Source organism: Labeo rohita, chromosome 15 (genome assembly GCF_022985175.1).
Source record: "Labeo rohita strain BAU-BD-2019 chromosome 15, IGBB_LRoh.1.0, whole genome shotgun sequence".
Lineage (NCBI taxonomy): Eukaryota > Metazoa > Chordata > Actinopteri > Cypriniformes > Cyprinidae > Labeo > Labeo rohita.
In genome coordinates this window covers 14908767-14927938 of record NC_066883.1, presented here as the reverse complement: position 1 = coordinate 14927938, position 19172 = coordinate 14908767, and the positions used below count along the sequence as shown (strand labels likewise).

The window sequence follows — 19172 nt, the reverse complement described above, 5'->3', positions numbered from 1 at the left end:
GAAACGATAATTTTTTGTTGTTGTTGTTGTTGTTGTTGTTGTTTTTCATAAAAATAGTACACTTTATATACTTATTAATATCAAACACTCATCTTGTCTTACTCTCTGTGAACCTTTTTCCAGGTCATGACAGTTAGGGTTTGATCTTCTCCGCATGTTCACTTTGCAAAGACTCTATCAGTACTTCTGCAGCGATGTAGGATGATTTTGAAATGATTTTTGAAGTTGAGGGAGAAAATACGACTGGAGTTTTTTGACATACCCTAACTGTCTAGAGCCAGAATACACAGAGTTCAGATAAAGACCCTTCTTCCTCAGCTGGGATCGTTTGAAGCTGCATTTAAACTGCATTTTGGAAGTTCAAACTCGGGACACCATAGCAGTCCATTATATGGAGAAAAATGCTGAAATGTTTTCCTCTAAAAACATAATTTCTTTACAACTGAAGAAAAAAGACATGATCATCTTGGGTGACAAGGGGGTGAGTACATTATCCGTACAGTTTTGTTCTGGAAGTGGAGTTCTCCTTTAAGGACAGGAGACAGGAACGAGCGCAACTGACAATGAAATTCAATGAGCTTTACACTGTAAGTTTATGAGCTGATTTATGCACATTGTAATCTGTCTTTGGTCATAAAGGATTTTAGATAGAAAAGCTTTTTTAGGTTGGGTAGAATCTGTTATCTCTGACCTTGACCTAGTTTGTTTGCTGGCTTCAGTGGCTGCAGTGCACTGCGTTGTCCACAACTGGCAACCCGGGGAGTCGAAATACTATTGGGTACAGTGGGCAGAATCACACAGGCCAAAACAAAAACAGACACTTTGACACGGATTCGGAGAAACATACACGTGAGCATGTTTCCTAAATATCTGCAAACATATTATGGTATTTGTACGCTTCCATTGTGGCAACCAATACTGTGAACGGTATAAGTAAATCTTTATTTTATGTATGTGCCTAAACACAAACTGACTAAAAATAACCCTATCCTGAGAAAAATTTAGACGAAGTGTGACAGCTTGCCCTGGTCTCTCATACATGTTGCTAGGTGTTTGCTATTGCTACTGGTGAATAATTTGCACTGGTTTAAACATGCCTTTAAAAATGCTGAAATAATGGATACACTCAGCATGCTTGGTTTGCAATGTAGATCCTCAGAGAAACACGTCAGTGTCTTTTTCCTGGACGAGGACAAAATTTAAACGCTGTGAATTTCCCCATTGAAACATTCTGTTCTCTGGCTAATAATACTTAAATTCATCATTCCTTTTCTGTCATTTGATGGCAGGTAATTTCCACGGCGGATCATTTTCAGAGCTGAGGGAAGGAATTTGGCCTTGCCTGCAAAAAACGTCTGCAAAAGTGGCTCTTTCAAACTCCACTCGCATTCATACTTCCCTCTCAAAATTCACACACCTGTTCAAATAGCCAGCCTCGGTGGCCATAAAGAGGAATTATTCGCCACCGTACACTTGCAATGTCATGTGCAGTATTTCAGAATACCCTAGAGGGAACTTATTTTAGACTCAACATAAACAAGATTGTAATGACTTGTTTGAAGTCTGACCATCTGGCCATAGGCTGAGGCTGGTTTTTATGCCTCATGCTGAAAGGCTGTTTCACATGCCGTGAAAAAATCATGCCTCAGCAAAACAATCTGGATGGCACACACGTCTGGTGTCTGGGTTAAAGGATTCTGCCTGGCAATTAAATAGAGTTTGGTAATATGTGGGTTAAAAGAAAAAAAAAAAACTCTCTCTCTCTATATATATTTGTTGTTGTTAGGGTTTAAAGACAATGTTTAAATGCCATGACTAGACCAACTAATTGACTCATAAATCATTTGCCAGAAGAATCATAAATGAGTATTATAAAGTGTATGAAGTCATAACTTTCCTGCCAGTTTTCTAGTTATTAAGCTAATTACCAGCAGATTCATCACTAATTAATCATTACTGAGATATATAGTCATGTTTTGTAGTTGGTAATTCATAAACCCTCCCTGAGCATGTTTGAGACATGACATAATTTAGTGCCAATACATTTTATTTCAGTTATTCATAGTTGTTTTATATTGATTTCCTGCACGCTGATTAAATCCTAATATGGGAATCAAACGCTTCTCTGAGCAACAGATGTAAAACTATTGCGTTATGTTTCACAGGGGAACCTGAAACAGGAAGCAGCATAACTTCTGCGCTTTTGAGAACAATATGTGTTATTTTATATTTAGACCCTATGGTGTTGTTTTGTCCTTTTACACAAAGAACATGACGTACAAGTCTACAAGAGCTAGAATGTGACAAAAGCAGAGCTATGTCTGGCCAACTCATGCACGGAAGATAATGCTTTACTGTCTTCAGACTATTATCTTTCTCACTTGCATAAACTTTGCTGCAAATGTTTGTATACTGTACGCAGTATAAAGACACAGTTCAAATGAATTGCATTGCATTAGACAACGAAACATCAAAATCAATTACTGATAGCCAGCTAGTCGAATGATTATTTTAGTGCATGAAATCATTTCCTCTCAAGATAGAAAGACGTCTGAACAGAGTAACCACAGATAAATTACGTTTGACAGCATATTACAACAGAAAGTGTCCAAATACAACATATTCTTGTCTTTCTGAACACTTGTTTTATAATCAGAAACTTCTTTTTGCAGAATACTTTATTTAAAAACATGTGCTTGTGAATACTTCACTTAAGTCACTTCACGTAAGTTTTTATAAAAAAATGACAGATGACCAGTTTTATTATTGTATTAACAGACTGTGTTTTTCATACTAAAGTGTATTATAAATAGATTATAAAAATAATGAAATAAAAATAAATGATTACAACGAAAGCAGTTATCTGTACTGTTATTACTGCAGCTGCTGCTGCTACTAAAATTGAGTTTTTGTATATTATTCTTGTTGTTATTCTTGTTGTTGGTGTTAATAATAATAATAATAATAATAATAATAATAATAACAATAATAATAACAATAATAACAATAACAACAACAATACTAATAATGTATTATTATTATTATTATTATTATTATTATTATTATTATTACCATAATAAATCAATAACAACAACAATATAATAATAATAATAATACATTATTAGTATTGTTGTTGTTGTTGTTGTTGTTGTTGTTGTGTTATTACGCAGACAATTATGTTACTTGTTTTGTAATCATGTAATCATCATCATCAACAACAACAACAACAACAACAACAACAACAACAACAACAACAACAACAACAACAACAACAATAATAATTATTATACAGATGATCAGGTTACTTGTCATTTTGGTATATTGAAATGATTCATAGATAATAATATACAAATAAAATAATAAAAATAAGTTATTATCATCATCAACAACAACAACAACAACAGCAGCAATAATAATAATAATAATAATAACTATTCTTCTTCTTATTATTATTATTAAAACAATAACTACAATAAAATGATGATACATTTAATAATAATAATAATCATCATCATCATCATCATTGTTATTATTATTGTTGTTGTTGTTGATGATAGGTTATTTGTATGTGTATATTATTATCTATAAAACATTTTAATAATGAGTAAAAAAGCTATTTTAATTATTACTATGGGTTGTTGTTGTTGTTGTTTTTGTTGTGTTATTACACAAACAATTAGGTTACTTGTTTTTTAAAGAAGTTGCATACTTATTATTTTGGTTTATTAAGATGTTTTATAGATAATAATATACACAACAATATGATAGCTATAAATTAATCATAATAATAATAATAATAATAATACTAATAATAACTATTATTATTATTATTATTATTATTATTGTTGTTGTTGTTGTTGTTGTTGTTCTTCTATCTATCTATCTATCCATCTATCTATCTATCTATCTATCTATCTATCTATCTATCTATCTATCTATCTATCTATCTATCTATCTTGCTTGTGTCTATTCAGGGTTAAGTGTCCAAGTGCTTTCTGAGTCTATTGCAGATAAACTGAAAAATGTGTATTGTTTCCATCTACACCACCTTCATTTATAAATCATTTCTATAGTGCAAATATATTTTTGCAAAAAAAAAAGGAACAGGAAGCAAAAGCAAAGACGCTCCATGCGGCCTTGATTTTAGGCCGAAAGCAGAGTGAAGGAAAAGAGGGAAATAGTTGCCGACTGACGTCAACAGCAGCGGTGGAAGTGCCTTCCTTTTATAGACATGCTCTCTCTTTGGTACATTCCTTACTCCAGCAGCGCTCGTCCCAGCAGCCCCGGGGAGGAGAGGTCCTGCTCGTTTGTGACGCAAAAGCACAGACGGTTAAGGGAGAGATGAGGGAAAAATCCCACTCCTAATCCGAATTTTTACTTTTACCCTCAGGCCACGACAGGGTGTGGTATGGTTACGTAAAGCCTTACAGATAATGTAGCGTTTAACTATTACAACTGCATATGTGAATTTACGCTTTACCATAGTAGGTTAAAATACAAACAGGGTACTTCGAATGCCAAATAATATCCCATTTAAGACAACTCAAGTGCTTCATTCGGATTTCCTAAAATAGGCGTGTTTTACAGGAAGTTTTCATAGGATTGTAACATTGAAAATGGAAACACTCCCTCCAGTCAGCAGCGAGAATACTTTACCACAGATGCAAGACATTTGGCAGCGAGCACCTGTGATTTAAGCAATCTCTCGCTCGCCTCTCATATTTTCAGCCACATGTGTTCCTTCCACACTCCTTGCTTGGGATCCGACCTCGTATTGTTCTTGGCAGGCGAATCCTTGACAGGCTTAGACAGTAACTTGCACGGGCAGAATAAAAGCCAGATGCGTTTCCATGACGCTGTGCACGTCTGCACGGAGCGAGAGTTGTGCAATTCCCTTTATGCTACTTGAAGCAGAAAAGCAATTTCCACAATCTTAACCTTGCCCCAGCAAGAGACTTTACAGCACACCTTGAAAAACTGAAATCACGTGGATAACGTGAAACCCTCGTAACACTTCCTGCAAACTTAATATCGCCTATAATCTGATTGTATTCCTTAAAGAAAAATTCCGGGTTCAATACAAGTTCATCGGACAGCGCTCGACGGTTTAATGTTGATTACCGCCAAAAACTAAACACACGTCTCCCTCGTTTTCTTCAGCAAGCGTCTGGGTTGCAACGAAGGCGAATCGGTAAATGTTAAAGTATTCATTGTTTCAACAGTATAGCCACAAGTCACAAACAATATGCGTGTTAAAGTGATTTTAATGTGGAAAAATCACTTACTAACCGTTTCTGTGTAAAATGATACCCAATACAACTTTGCCATGACAACTCAACTCGCATAATGGGAGAAACATAACTTTACAGCTGCAATTATGCACAAATTTTATCCGATTTTATTAAATTAAAAGCCTAAACTGCTCCCATTGTAAGTGCCTCACTGTTAAGTTCTGGCATATTTTATTACAGCATAAATGCTGTTGACTGAGCTGTATTTGTATTAAACGCAGAGCAGAAAATTCTTTCAGTGCAGATTTTACAGTGCTTATGTAAGTTTTACTGCTGAAATTTGGCCTACTTACTTCCATTGTAAGCGAAAGAAAATGATGGAAAAGTTGAAATTTATTTGTGATAGTCAGTATTATGGCACAAATGCTGTCGATTAAGCTTTGTTTGTATTGAACCCGGACTGTAAAATTCATTTAAGGCCACTGTCCTTCTCGAATTGCTTGCAACAGGCCATTTTCATGGTTATTTGATAAGGCAAGCTTATAAAATCCCATCCGATGGAACATTAACAGAATTCTGTGCTCCGCTTTCTTTGACATTTCTATTCAGTGAACGTAAACGTATTGCAACAAGCAGGTTAAACATTAGACAGCCCGGCCGTCACTAACTCTGTGCATTGTGGTGTGCCTTGAAACAGGCTCGTAAACAGGTGAAAGGTTAAAGTACTTTATAAACCACTATGGTTTGTCAAACATTGATAGAGTGGGGGTGGGCGGCTAACTTAGCAGAAACAAATTCAATCATGGGTTTTGTTTTGTACAATGGCTTACGCATTTATAGTCCAGCAGTTAAACAGTAAAGTTATGTCAGAGCTGATACTATCAGTTCAGAAATTATGAATTTCACATCAGTCCCGAGACTAGACGTTAAGGGAAATTAACAAAACACGTGTTTTGATTGTCTGACTTTAGGTTTGCTGCCATAGCAGTCCCATGGAAACTGTTTGTTGCTCTCTACTTCCTTTTTTGTTGTTGCTTTTGAGATCTGCTTCCTCATTGCTTTTATGCATTGCTTAAATTTCACTTTATGAACATCTTGGATTCTTTTTATCTCTTCTCCTCAAGATTTAGCGTATTCGAATGTAATAATCTACAAATTAACCATTGAAAAAAACACGTTGGTTAACTAATCTGAATTTTGAGGCTATATGTCCCAAAAATGAAAATCTGTCATCATTTACTCACTCATTGAGTTTCTTTCTTCCGTGGAATAGAAAAGAAGATATTCTGAAGAATGTATGTAAACAAAAATGACGGTAGCCATTGACTTCCATTGTATTTTTCTATAGAAGACAATGGCTACCATCAGCTGTTTTGAAACTCACACAGGTTTGAAACAACTTGAGGGTGAGTAAATGATGACAGAATCTATTTTTATTTATTTTATTTTTTTTTTTTTGTGAGCTGTCTCTTTAAAGTGTTTATTTTGTTCAAGGAAATGTCAAAAGAAGATGGAAAGAAGACTTTCGTAAACATAAAAATGTGATAACACCACAAATATAGTATATGAGTCTTGGCGTAAGAGACAAAGGGCCGTTTGAGAAGCTATTTAATGCGATGCCTTTTGTAACCATCTACTTCCTCATTGAAACTGCTGACTCTATTTGGAGAAGTGTGTGTTTCCATATATTTTTGTTTTTAAACAGTAACCAGTCTAGAGGAGCTAGAAGAAAAGAAAAGAAAAAAAACAAGTCCAGTGTTCGCTACACAAAGTGTATTGTTTAAAGAATCGTCAGCATTTCATTTGTTTTTACCTTTATGAATGAGTCACACATGACTAAAATGATTTCTGCTGAATAAATGTGACTTTTTAATGAATCTCCCATTTCAAATTAGCAGGGTGTACAGTATGAGCTGGTAAAATAAGCTTCTTTTCTACCCGGTGAGAGCTGTCAGAGTACAGAAGCATTAGTAAACAGTGAGGTAATCACAAGCCACTCACTGTTATTGCAAATTTCAGCCCTGGCTTTGCTGTGCTGTATAACAGCTGCCACTGTTTGCTGTGTGAAGGGCACCAATAGCGTCCTAAAGCATGCTGAAAAGAAGAGAGAGGGAGAAGACGGGCCATTTGTGTGTTCGTCTGGTTATTTGCTTTTACTGGACTGCCACTGTTGTTATGGTTACACATCCTGTGTGTGTTCTGGCGAAGAAGACGAGCGCAGCGAAATGGACTATAAAGTTCATTTAACTCTTACATGTGACAACGGCTTCTGCACCACAAATAATAACCATGTAGTAACTTACCCATGGAGCTAGAGACTTCTGTCGAGTGGAATGACGGAGCAATTTTCTTGTCAATTTGATCAGATTTTCCTGTGGCATTTGGCAAGGCCCACACTTCCTCATTTGGACCAAATTGTGACATGTGATATCTATAAGTGCCATCTTCCCACACATCATACCGTTATGTTTATTTTGAGTTATGATGGTCGTTATTTTAATTTAACTTAGCAGAATGTAGATAAGTTGTGAGGTGTGAGAATGAAAAGATCACACTCTCTTTTTTTTTTTTTAGCTCAGAGCTAAAGCAGTTTTAGGGTGGATCAGAGAGGTGGGGTCTTTCTTATATTTCATCACATGTTTTGTAACAATATGAATAATATAGAAAACAAAAATAGCCACTTGTACTTTTTTTTCTGTTAATTTAAGGAGAACTGTTTCCCCCTCTCAATTTATCAGATATTTATTTTACAACAGCCTAAAATAGATGAGGAAAAAATATATATGTAAATAAATAAAGATACACTACCAGTCAAAAGTTTGTGAACAGCAAGATTTTGAAAAAAAGATTTTTTAAAGAAGTCTCTTCTGCTCACCAAGCTTGCATTTATTTGATTCAAAATACAACAAAAGCAGTAATATTGTGAAACATTTTAATGATTTAAAACAACTGATTTTTATTTAAATATATTTTAAAATGGAATTTATTCCTGTGATCAAAGCTACATTTTCAGCATCATTACTCCAGTCTTTAGTGTCACATGATCCTTCAGAAATCATTCTAATATGCTGACTTGCTGTTCAAACATTTTTATTATTATTATTATCAGTATTTAAAACAGCTGAGTACGTTTTCATCATGATTCTTTGATGAATAGAAAGATCCAGAGATCTGCATTTATCTGAAATATTTTGTAACAATATACTATTCATATTTATTTATTTATTTATAGAAATCAATACTTTTATTTATCAAGGATGCTTTAAATTGATCAAAAGTGATGATAAAGATATTTATAATGTTACAAAAGATCTATATTTCAGATAAATGCTGTTCTTCTGAACTTTTTATTCATCAAACAAACCTGAAAAGACTACTATCTACTGTAAAATCTACTATTTTCAACATACTACTACTAATAATAATAGTATTAAGTTGCCTTAACTACTATGTATTTACTTTGAAATTAATCATTTGAAACTATGTACTTACTGTGCACATACATGTATTTACATTGTACTTAGTTTTAAAAAATACCTGCATGTAATTACATCTGTAATTAATTTCTGTAATTACATTAATAATTACACGGTTGACCCATCCCTTACACCTTAACCCACCCTTAAACCTAGCCATACCACCAAACCTCTCCCTAACCTTACCCATATCCCACCTCAATAGCAGCAAAAGTGTTTTGCAATACAATATAATCACATGATTGTACTTATTATTATTATTATTATTTTTTAATGCAAGTACATAGTAGTTAAGGGCACTTAATATAAAGTGGAAACCAATGTTTGTTTGCTTGTTTGTTTTTTTGAGCAGCAAATCAGAATATTAGAATGATTTCTGAAAGATCATGTGACTGGAGTAATGATGCTAAAAATTCAGCTTTGAAATCAAAAGAATAAATTGCATTTTAAAATACATTAACATAGAAATCAGTCATTTAAATAGTAAAAATAATTTAAAAATGTACTGTTTATACTATACTTTAGATCAAATAAATGCAGGCTTGGTGAGCAAAAGAAACGTCTTTAAAAGACATTAAAAATCTTAGCTGTTCAAAAACTTTTGACTGGTAGTGTATGCTTTTTGCCTCATTGTTTTCATATGTGTTTTTACTATGGCCCAAACACTTTTAGAAAAAAACTAGTACAAAAGCTGTCACTGGGGCAGTACTTTTTTAAATAGGTACACCTTTTTGCCTTAATGGTGCAAATTAGTACTTTAAAGGCACCTCAGGTGTACAAATGAGTATCTTAATGTTACATATTAGTATCTTTCTAAAGGGTGCTACCCCAGTAACAGCTTTTTTTCTGAGACTAATAAAAAATAGTTAATGGACTCTACCAAATATCTACAGAAGACAAACGTCATGCAGGTTGTTGCTGTGGCCTGTGCTCTCATGGAGCGTTGCTGTAAAGACAGTTGTGCTGTCAAAAGCACTATACAAATGAGTTTCACAATAAATGTTTGCATATCGGGACGTCTTGTAGTATGTTTGCACTGGTTTATGAAAAAGTTAAAGCAGGCTGCGGTCAGTTGAACATTAAGAGTCGGTTAACACGAGTTAAGGGGAAAAATTGGCAAACAGTTTAAATGTATTCGGCTTCCTAATTCTTTTGCAATGTTTAACGTAAGAAGCACACAGTGCGTAGGTTTATGTAATGCACGACGCTGTCATGCTTGATATGATCTTACTGCACTCTATTAAACTGGCCAACTCAGAGATCTCGAAGCTGACAACATCAATGGAAACGCAGGACAGATTTGAATCTCTATAGACAGCTGTCGGTTGCTTCAGACTTTGTTTTGTCATATGCATAGCTGTCTGGGAGATGCATGTCAGATCTCAGTGTTGTTGTGTGAAATATCTTTGTGTATGCCAAATATGGTCCGAGTATTTACAAAACAGCATTTTTTCTTAGGAATGTGATGAAGTGATTTTGAAATGTAAGCAGTTGTGCGAGGAACACTGTGGGTGATTTTGTGGTGCATTTGGTAGAGAAAATACCAAGTTCAGTACAATTGTTTTTCACAATTTGCATTTATTACATTATTTTGGTCAATTGAAATCGTTTCCATCATTTTGTGTCAACACTTTCTTTTTTTTTTTTTCAAAGGCCATGACACGTTGATAAATAAGTAAAAAATACATCGCTATACCTTCAATAAATACTCAATAAATATATTAGTTAGGTCTATACAATTACAAAAAAAAACCAAAAAAAAAAACATTGCAAACGCAGCAAACTATTCTACAGAAATACTGTACTGTTACAGTCCCTGATAAAAGACAAAACGTTTCCTTGAGACCCAACCAGGGTTGTCAAAACATTAAGTTGACAGCTCTTGTCCAATATAAATATATGGTTTTTAGGTTTGTTTCTTAGTTTTCTTGTACAAAACAGGTACCTAACATCATAATGCTTTGGTTAAAAATGCTACATGGAAACATTCACCCGGTATTGATTTGTAAAGTGCATTCTTTGTGAGTGAATGTATGGTCATTTTCTCAAGTTTGTCACATTGTTGGTTGATATACACAGGGTGCAAATTATCTGGGGAACTGACTTCTCCCACAAAACGGTCTGAAGTTTCTTTAAAAAGCCAACCCCTTAATTCACACGCTGGGTATATGATATATATACATACATAATTATATATATGCACATATATTTTTGACACAAGCTCTGCTTATGCCACTAGCATAGGTTATGATATTTTAAGGCACTTGTCTGCAATGCTCACGTTGAAAAGCAAGAAAAGCAAAAGCAAATGGAAGACAATATCACAGATAATAATAAAACACCGTTACAAAAACAATGCCTGCTTAGGTTTTGGAGGGCAGCTTGGTATCAAAATAATCTCCTTTAGCAATATACATCAGAATAAATTAACAGTATTAAGACTCGTTGCACATTATTTTTGTCTGATTGAATGAATGTGAAGGAATGGCGGTAAAGTCCTTAGTCAGACACAGACATTCGCGCGAAAACAGAAAGGCGCTTCCCGTTCGAACCGTCGAAGGTGGGAGACTCAGAGCCGCTGGAGCTGCCGGTGCTGCTGTAACTTTCGCGGTCTGACAGCGAGTCTTCAGAGGAAAAGCGCTGCAGGTTGGCTTTGCTCAGGTCTTCCTTCACGTAAAGCCCGTTGCTGGAACCCTGGGAGTTATTTCCGTGTCCGCAGACACATCGTGACCGAGTCTCAGGCGCGAAGGGCGCGTTGTTGTAGATATCTCCGGTACTGTGACGGCTGAAGGGGAACATGTCGCGGGAAGAGTCGCTGAAGACCGGGGACAAGATATCAGCTGGAGGGGGGGAGACCGAAGGAGCACGGGTGAAGCTCAGGGGCTCGTATAAAGTCGGGGGAGAGTTGCTGCGAGTGAAACCGGCGAAGCTGACGCTCTGACGCAGCTGACGCGGGTTCTCGTCAACCCCGGACAGAGAGTTTTTGTCCTCGTGGATGAAGTGACAGCGGCTTCCGTACGGACAGTATCCAAACTGGTAGAAAGTGCGACAGGCTTGAGTTTTGTATTTGGGATGGCGGTACAGACCTCGCAGCTCGCTCTCGCCGTGGGCGAACTGACACTTGCTGCCGTATTTGCAGCTGCCGTGCTCTTGAAAGCTTCGGCACAGCTCGGTCTTGTACCGGTTCGAAGGCAGTGGTGCCAGGGGAGGAAATCCGGGCGGTGGGGGCACGTCGTGGGGCTTCATTTTGTTAAAGGTGTCAGTCAGACTCATGGATCGGTCTGCTTTGATGGGAAACTGGGGTTTGCTGGGCGCTCGGTCGCTCCAGGCGTCCGCCGGCCAGACGTCATCGGTGAGCCCCTCGGAGCTGATGCTCTTCGGTGCGTACGGCCGGGACAGGCTTAGAAACGGCTCATCTAATCCCAGGTTGATGAGATTCTGGAAAAAAAAGAATAACAATATGAATCAGGAGGGTGAAACACTCTTGGCAATTCTATCACAGTCCCAAAAGGAAAAACAAACAAAAACAAAACACACGTCAACTCATTTGAACTTACCCGTATGAGACTTTCGCCCAGCGTATCGGACATAGTGAAGTGTTGTTGTGAAGGAATGTTGCTGTCAGAAGTTGCGAACGAGCGCTGAAAGCGTTATGCTGTTTCAAGAGGCTCCCAGCCGCCGTTTTATGCTCTTTGAGCACTAAGAAAAAAAACAACAAGTGGGCGGGGCGATATTCCCGTATGCCGCTCCCACAGATATTCGTCGTTGTAAAGCACGGCTTGAGTATTTTTAGCCAGTGGCAGAAAAAAAAAGTTTCAGTTTCACCGACAGGCAAAACAAGAGAGTAGTGTGATTAATTTACAGTAACCTGTCGTGATAACTACCCCGACAGACGTTTCCCATGGCCTACAGAACCCTGTTTGGCAGAGAACGATACCGTTTATGTTTTCCAGCATGTGTTTTCTTACCACACCACTGCGAGACGAAATCGAATTCACAACAGGTTGAAGTAATTAAGAACACTTTAAATTTCTCATGTCTTTCTTGAATAGGCTACTCTATTATTTTTATTAGTCAATGATAACATTCAGTGGTCAAATGTTTTTGAATAATGGCCATAACTAAGGTCTCCAGGTAAGGTAAATATAAATTAAACTCAAATCACTTTATATCTATCTATGTATCTATCTATCTGTCTGTCTGTATGGCGTAATAAGCTGGAAAATGCACAGTCAGAGGGTTAATATTACAAAACAACCTTTTCAAAAGATCATTCTGCCTGGGTTTGTTTTGTAATAAGGACCAGCTGACTATCCTTACATAGTGTCAGGATGATATGAATGCAATTCGGTGTGGTTTGGCCTTTTTGGCCTGTTCAATAGCACCAAGTGTCTATGATAGCAATGCAGATGGCAGTCTGCTGGGTCCAGCTTTCATTTTTGTGGTATCAGTCTGACTCATTGTTAGTTATATGAAGGAATCACTTCTGCCTCTTGTGGCAGTGATGGGAACTGAACATACCTCATTTGTATTGAAAAGGCATGACATTAGGCACTGTGTAAAAAATGCTGGGTTGTTCCAAACCCACTTTGGGTTAAAGTTAATGGGTTATTGAATTTTTAACCCAAAAGTTGGGTTAGTCCATGTTTGACACAAAGTTGGGTTGAAACAACCAGAGTGCATAAACTAAATTAGATTAAATAAGGGAAGCCGTGACTAGACGTCACACTTTCCACATTATTAACCGGTTCATTGAACTTTTGTGACAACATGCCCCAATAGTAGAGAATGTTTATAAAGTATATGGGGCAAGTTGCCACAATGAGAACCTGCTATTATCAGTACATAGGAAATGTAATAAATGCAAGCAAAATGTAAAATAAAACATACAGAGATGTTGGTGATTTCTGTAATTAATCACTATAACTAACTTAAAAAAAAGTTAAAATATACTTTCACAGATTTTCTGAATTTTATCTGAATATGAATCAGCATCTGCAGTCTTCCCGTGGAATTGGGTTACTTTAACACGGTTGTTTTTTATGTCCGCGGGTTGAATCGACCCCAATAAAATGCGAATTTACCAAGGGAACCCTGACACAAAAAAATTGTATTTAATCCCCCAGAACACAATTTTTAACGGGGGACACCCCCTCGAAGCACGATTGGGCTAGTTCTGGGCTAGTTTTGAGTAGCAATTGGGCAGGTTTTGTTGTGAAAACCTGGCAACCCTAATATGATTTATTTATTATTATTTTTTGTTTAAGAAACAGTTGTTTAAAAAAACAGTTATGAAAAATAGTATGATACTGGAATTTTTAGTTATAATATAACTGATATATTATGTTTTTTTTTTTTTAAACAACAAACATTTATACAATTATTTATTATTAAATTTCTTGTGTGACAACTAGGCGTGGCTTCCCAATAGTATTTATTTATTTGAGAATGAGAATGTTTCTGATAAGCTTTTTTTTTTTAAGTTCTCTGAATGTTCTGAAAAAACATAGTATGTAATGTTTAAAAAGAATTAGAACAAACATTCCATGAACGTCCAAAGTTCCATGGACAATATTTAAATACCATTTATGTGCTAATGATTTGAGAACGTAATTAAATGCGTGATAACCTTGTATGAATGTGCTATTACAGTTACTGGAGGAACATTTGTTTATAAATTTGAGAGAACCTTGCCTGAACAAAGTTCTGAGAATGTTCCTTGTTGGTTGTAAAAACATAAATGTATAAACAGCCTAAAGACTTCACAGCCAGAGAAGCACAAATGTGAATCACTTCACTTGTGCACATTAAATGCTGATTCCTCTGGAAATTTGAGCAAATGTTGCCTTCGGGCATGTTGACGTGTTGACTGATATTCTTTTGTTACCCGGTCAACTTCATCTATAGTTGCTGCATTGACTAGGCAGCTAAAAACAGGCAGGCCATCTCATGTTCACTTAAAAATAGCTGCTTCTCTCCATAACTTTGTCCAATTTGGCTGGGCATGGATGTTAAAAATGGTGCATGAGACATGGAAATTCTCACTTGTGTCATCAGACGCATTTCTTTAGGGATCTTGGCTCCCTGTTTTCCTCACTGGCAGCGTTCCCACAAGTATGGAAACTCTTCCTCATCAACCATTAGTGGTTTGCTTTGCTTGCTCACGATCACATGCTCACCACGGCATGTATTCAAACAAACATATAGACGGTTGCACAGATGGTTTGGGCTTTCTTTTCTTGTGAGCAATAGTAAGTCACCTTGAGTGTGGGGGGATTTCCTAAATGGAGCTATTACACATTTTCTTACTCCACCTAAATTAGAATTCAGACCTGTATTATTTTCAAAACTACCTAGTTAGTGTGTGCTCTTTGTGGTGATGACTTAATTGGGCCTAATTTAATATACCCTGCTACATGTTTTGGCTTGCAATGTGAGAAGTAGGAGCTATGGGAGTCTCTTCACACCCAAAGAAACACACTGCCTTGTCAGAACATGAGATTCTAAGGTTTTTTAGCTCTTACTAATGTTTAAATCATTAGATTAGTAAGGTGTGCGTTTGATGTCCAGGTTGTCGAAATCTTACTAATGTTGAACTCTTGTGATCATATCGGTCATGTGTTTGGGGCTCTGTCCATTTACTTCCACTTCTGCAGTGGCATGTTTAGTTTTCTTTCTGTATATAATAACATGTTATGACTCAGCAGGTCCAGAACAGTGACTTTGGGTGCAAGTCATATTTAGACAGCCTCTGTAGGGAAAGTACCTCACTTTCTTGTTCTAAGATTAGTCAAAACTGGGTCAACTCAGCAAATTTATAAGCGTTTTCCCCTCTATTGTCTGATTGTTCCCTGTCTGCTATCTGTAGTTTTAGTTGAAGTTTAATGAATTAATCTCATATTCCACTTTTACTTTCGGGAAAATGCTGACTGTATTATTTAAGGGGGAAGATTATATTTAGAGATATGAAATGTGTGGTATAATTTATCACTGTCCGCTAACATACACCTGGTGCATTTCCCTCTTGATTAACCCTTGCGTAAATCCAGTAGGACAAATCTTTTATTTATTTATTTATTTATTTATTTTTTACACAGCTCATCGGACACATACTTCGTAATTGTGTATCATAATGATTTATTTTATATATATATATATATATATATATATATATATATATATACACACACACATGCATACATTCTGAGCGTAGTAATTTATTTGATGCATGTGGAAACTTATTCAGGATGATAACTATAAAAAAATGATGTGATGCACTGCTTAACTATTCAGGTTAATCACAGCATCCTGCGATCAAATATTTTGCATATTTCCTTATTCCTCTCTTGTGATAAATGTATTATTTAATTACATTTCTCAACATGTGAAAAAATGTTGTTCACATCAATTATATAATATATAATATGTAATGAAATTACATATGAATTACTTTAAAAAAAAAAAAAAAAAAGTAAATTCATGTCTAAGTCACATTTTCTTGGTTAAACATTAATTACACTACCAGAATAAAAATCCATAATGTATTTTTACATTAACTAATTAATAGGCTATTATATTTATTAAAACCATAATTCTTATCAGTTTAGCATTTTTGAGCATTTTACATTTATTCCAAAATAATAACTCAAGGCAGTAACTATATATATATATATATATATATATATATATATATATATATAGCTATTATACATATTTATGAACGGATGTTCAGCTGTTATTTTTAATAATAACCTTATTTTCGGATTATCAGTCATCGGAGCACAGTAAAAACTGGTCACAGACGCAGAGATGTACTTTTAATTTCAACAAGCTGGTTGCTCACTAAAAAACCCAAAAATCATGTTTTCATGCCCACCCCCTTTCAGAATCTGCAAAATGTTATTTTACCAAAACGAGACAGATCATACAAAATGCATGTTATTGTTTGTTTAGTACTGACCTGAATAAGATATTTCACATAAAATATGCTTACATATAGTCCACAAGAGAAAATAATAGTTGAATGTATAATAATTACCCGGTTCAAAAGTTTACACCCCCTTGATTCTTAATACTGTGTTGTTACCTGAATGACCCACAGCTGTGTTTTTTTGTTTAGTGATAGTTGCTTATAAGTCCCTTGTTTGTCCTGAACAATTAAACTGCCCGCTGTTCTTCAAAAAAATCCTTGGTGTGTGAAAAATCCCAGGGTGTGTGAAAACTTTTGAACAGAATGGAGATGTGTACATTTTTCTTATTTTGCCTAAATGTCATATTTTTTTCATTTAGTACTGCCCTTCAGAAGCTACAGAAGTATTTCCCAGAAGACAAAATCAGTACATTTACCATGATCTTCAAATTCAAAAAGTTTTCACACCCGGAAAAGGCGGGATTTATTGCATTAACCAATCAAAGCCGAACATAACCAGTCATACCCAATCATATCATGATGGAGGCTTTGCCTCCTCTCACGTGACTTTCTCCCACTAATTCTCAATTGCCCCCCAACAAACCCTCCACACGCCTTAAGGTGTCTGTTAAATCTCAGTGGGCTCAGGGGAGGCGAGAGAGATGCGGACTCACACTGTAAATTTACCTGCTTGGTGTTGCTGTTGGACAGTTTTACTTTAGAATGTCATGTTTTGTAATATTTGCGTTGTTTTATTTGTGTCATATTTTTTAGGAGACACTGCCTTCTCTGCCTCCTCAGCGTTATTACAATATTATTGTATTATATCATGTATATTTACCTATTTATTAAATAGTTGTGTTAACACAACCATAACTAAAAAGGCAACATAATAAAGCTTTTCGGCAGTTTTCAAGACAGCAAAATTCGTTAGACCGCTATAATACGTCAGTACAAACATAGGAACTTACAGGATAACTTAGCAACTGTAAAGTTCATGTGTTTGCACTTCTCTCCTCGGCTCTGTTTTCACTTAGGGTCTTTAGATTTTACACATCCCTCTGAAACACATTTCCACAGTGTGAAATATTCACTGAGGAACAAACTTAGCCTTATCCACCAAATACCACCCTTCGCTCCGTGCAATAACTCTGTTTATGCAGTCCATGTGTTTACACACACACACACAAACACACTCCCAGAGCAGTCACAGTTGGCCAGTACAGTTGCACTACTATGAGTCTTCTGATTGAAATCTCTCACCTCTTTCAAACTCTTTTAGATCCTCGACATGCACATCTAAGCCCACCATCTGCCATTTGGAGGCCAAACCAAAACAAATGAACTAAAGGTTTCCCGCTGTACTAGATGTGTTCTCCAGAAGCCCTTTTTGGCACTGACGCTCTTGTGAAGCTCTCGCATTCCAATAGTAGACTCAGCTGGCATTCGTTTAGCAAGCAATGACAGATTGATAAGGTTCTCAAGACTTTCTGATGAAAAATATGTATGTGGAAACACACTCATGATCTAAGTGTAGGACAATGCCTAATTACTACTAGAAACATGATGTAATAAACTGAAATGCAGCGCTTAACGTGTGGAAAGGAAGTTTAGATTGAAGTTCGGTGCGCTACTAAAATTTCCATTAGCTTATAATAAAATTGCGGTGGCCATATCTCTCCTGTGGGAATATTTGGGCCTAGAGCTCACAGTCGAGCGCGGTATGGTCATCAAGACTGGGTGCAGAATCTCTCATTCTAGAGCGAGCTCCTCCGTTTCACCAGCAGCAGTGCTCCATCTGTCAGCCCTCGCTTTACTTCTGTGGCTCTCGAAGTTAGACGTCATACTCCCACAGACATTTGTGGAGGTTTTAATTTATAAAACCCACACAGAGCAGTTTTTAACGGAATAAGAGATTGTAATGCTGTGTGCTAGGAAGGTGCTTTATTTCTTGCTGTATAATCGGTCTGCTTGAGGCATTTGTGTTGAGTTCCTGTGCATAAGCATTTATCCATCAGAGTGGTTTTTGCAGGAATCAGATTTGGTGTAGAAACACGTTTTACTTATAATTTGCTACTGAGTTTTACAAATAATTACAAATAAACAGAAAGTAACACTGAATTAAATATAACATTTTGAAGTAAAAACAGAAATAGTATTTTTTTATAAAATGAACTAAATAAATAACAATTACAGTACTTCGAGAATGAAAACATAGATTATAATTTGATTAATAAATACTAAAAAACTATTTTATACAGCACCTTTACATGAAATGCAGTGCTAAAAAAATAATAAAACAACATGAATAAAGAATAAAACAGAAATGTAAAATTAATTTAATAAATTATTAACACATTATATAACATATAATAATAATAATAATAATAATAATAATAATAATAATAATAATAATTATTATTATTATTATTATTATTATTATTATTATTATATAATAATTAATGCAGTGAAAATGATCCGAAACAGATGGGGTTTTGTGAGTTGAAAAGCTAATTATTAATTATAACAAATGTAAAATTAAACTAAATAAACAGG

General features: G+C 35.7%; 1 protein-coding gene across 1 annotated transcript; it reads right to left on the bottom strand.

Moving 5' to 3' along the window:
* Nucleotides 1-10265: 10265 nt before the first annotated feature.
* Nucleotides 10266-12417, bottom strand: zgc:162730 (uncharacterized protein LOC564559 homolog). Its single transcript, XM_051129546.1, has 2 exons — nt 12265-12417; nt 10266-12145 (listed from the first exon to the last, which is right to left on the bottom strand). Exons 1-2 carry the CDS (start codon nt 12295-12297, stop codon nt 11207-11209), a joined length of 972 nt encoding a protein of 323 aa, XP_050985503.1. The 5' UTR covers nt 12298-12417; the 3' UTR covers nt 10266-11206.
* Nucleotides 12418-19172: the final 6755 nt, after the last annotated feature.

Bases quoted from the DNA above. Each gene is read 5' to 3' on its own strand.
- zgc:162730 (XM_051129546.1), bottom strand. From the start codon at position 12,297: ATGTCCGATACGCTGGGCGAAAGTCTCATACGG. The intron at 12,146-12,264 runs GTAAGTTCAAAT...TTTTTTTTCCAG, and splicing joins TGGGCGAAAGTCTCATACGG to AATCTCATCAACCTGGGATT.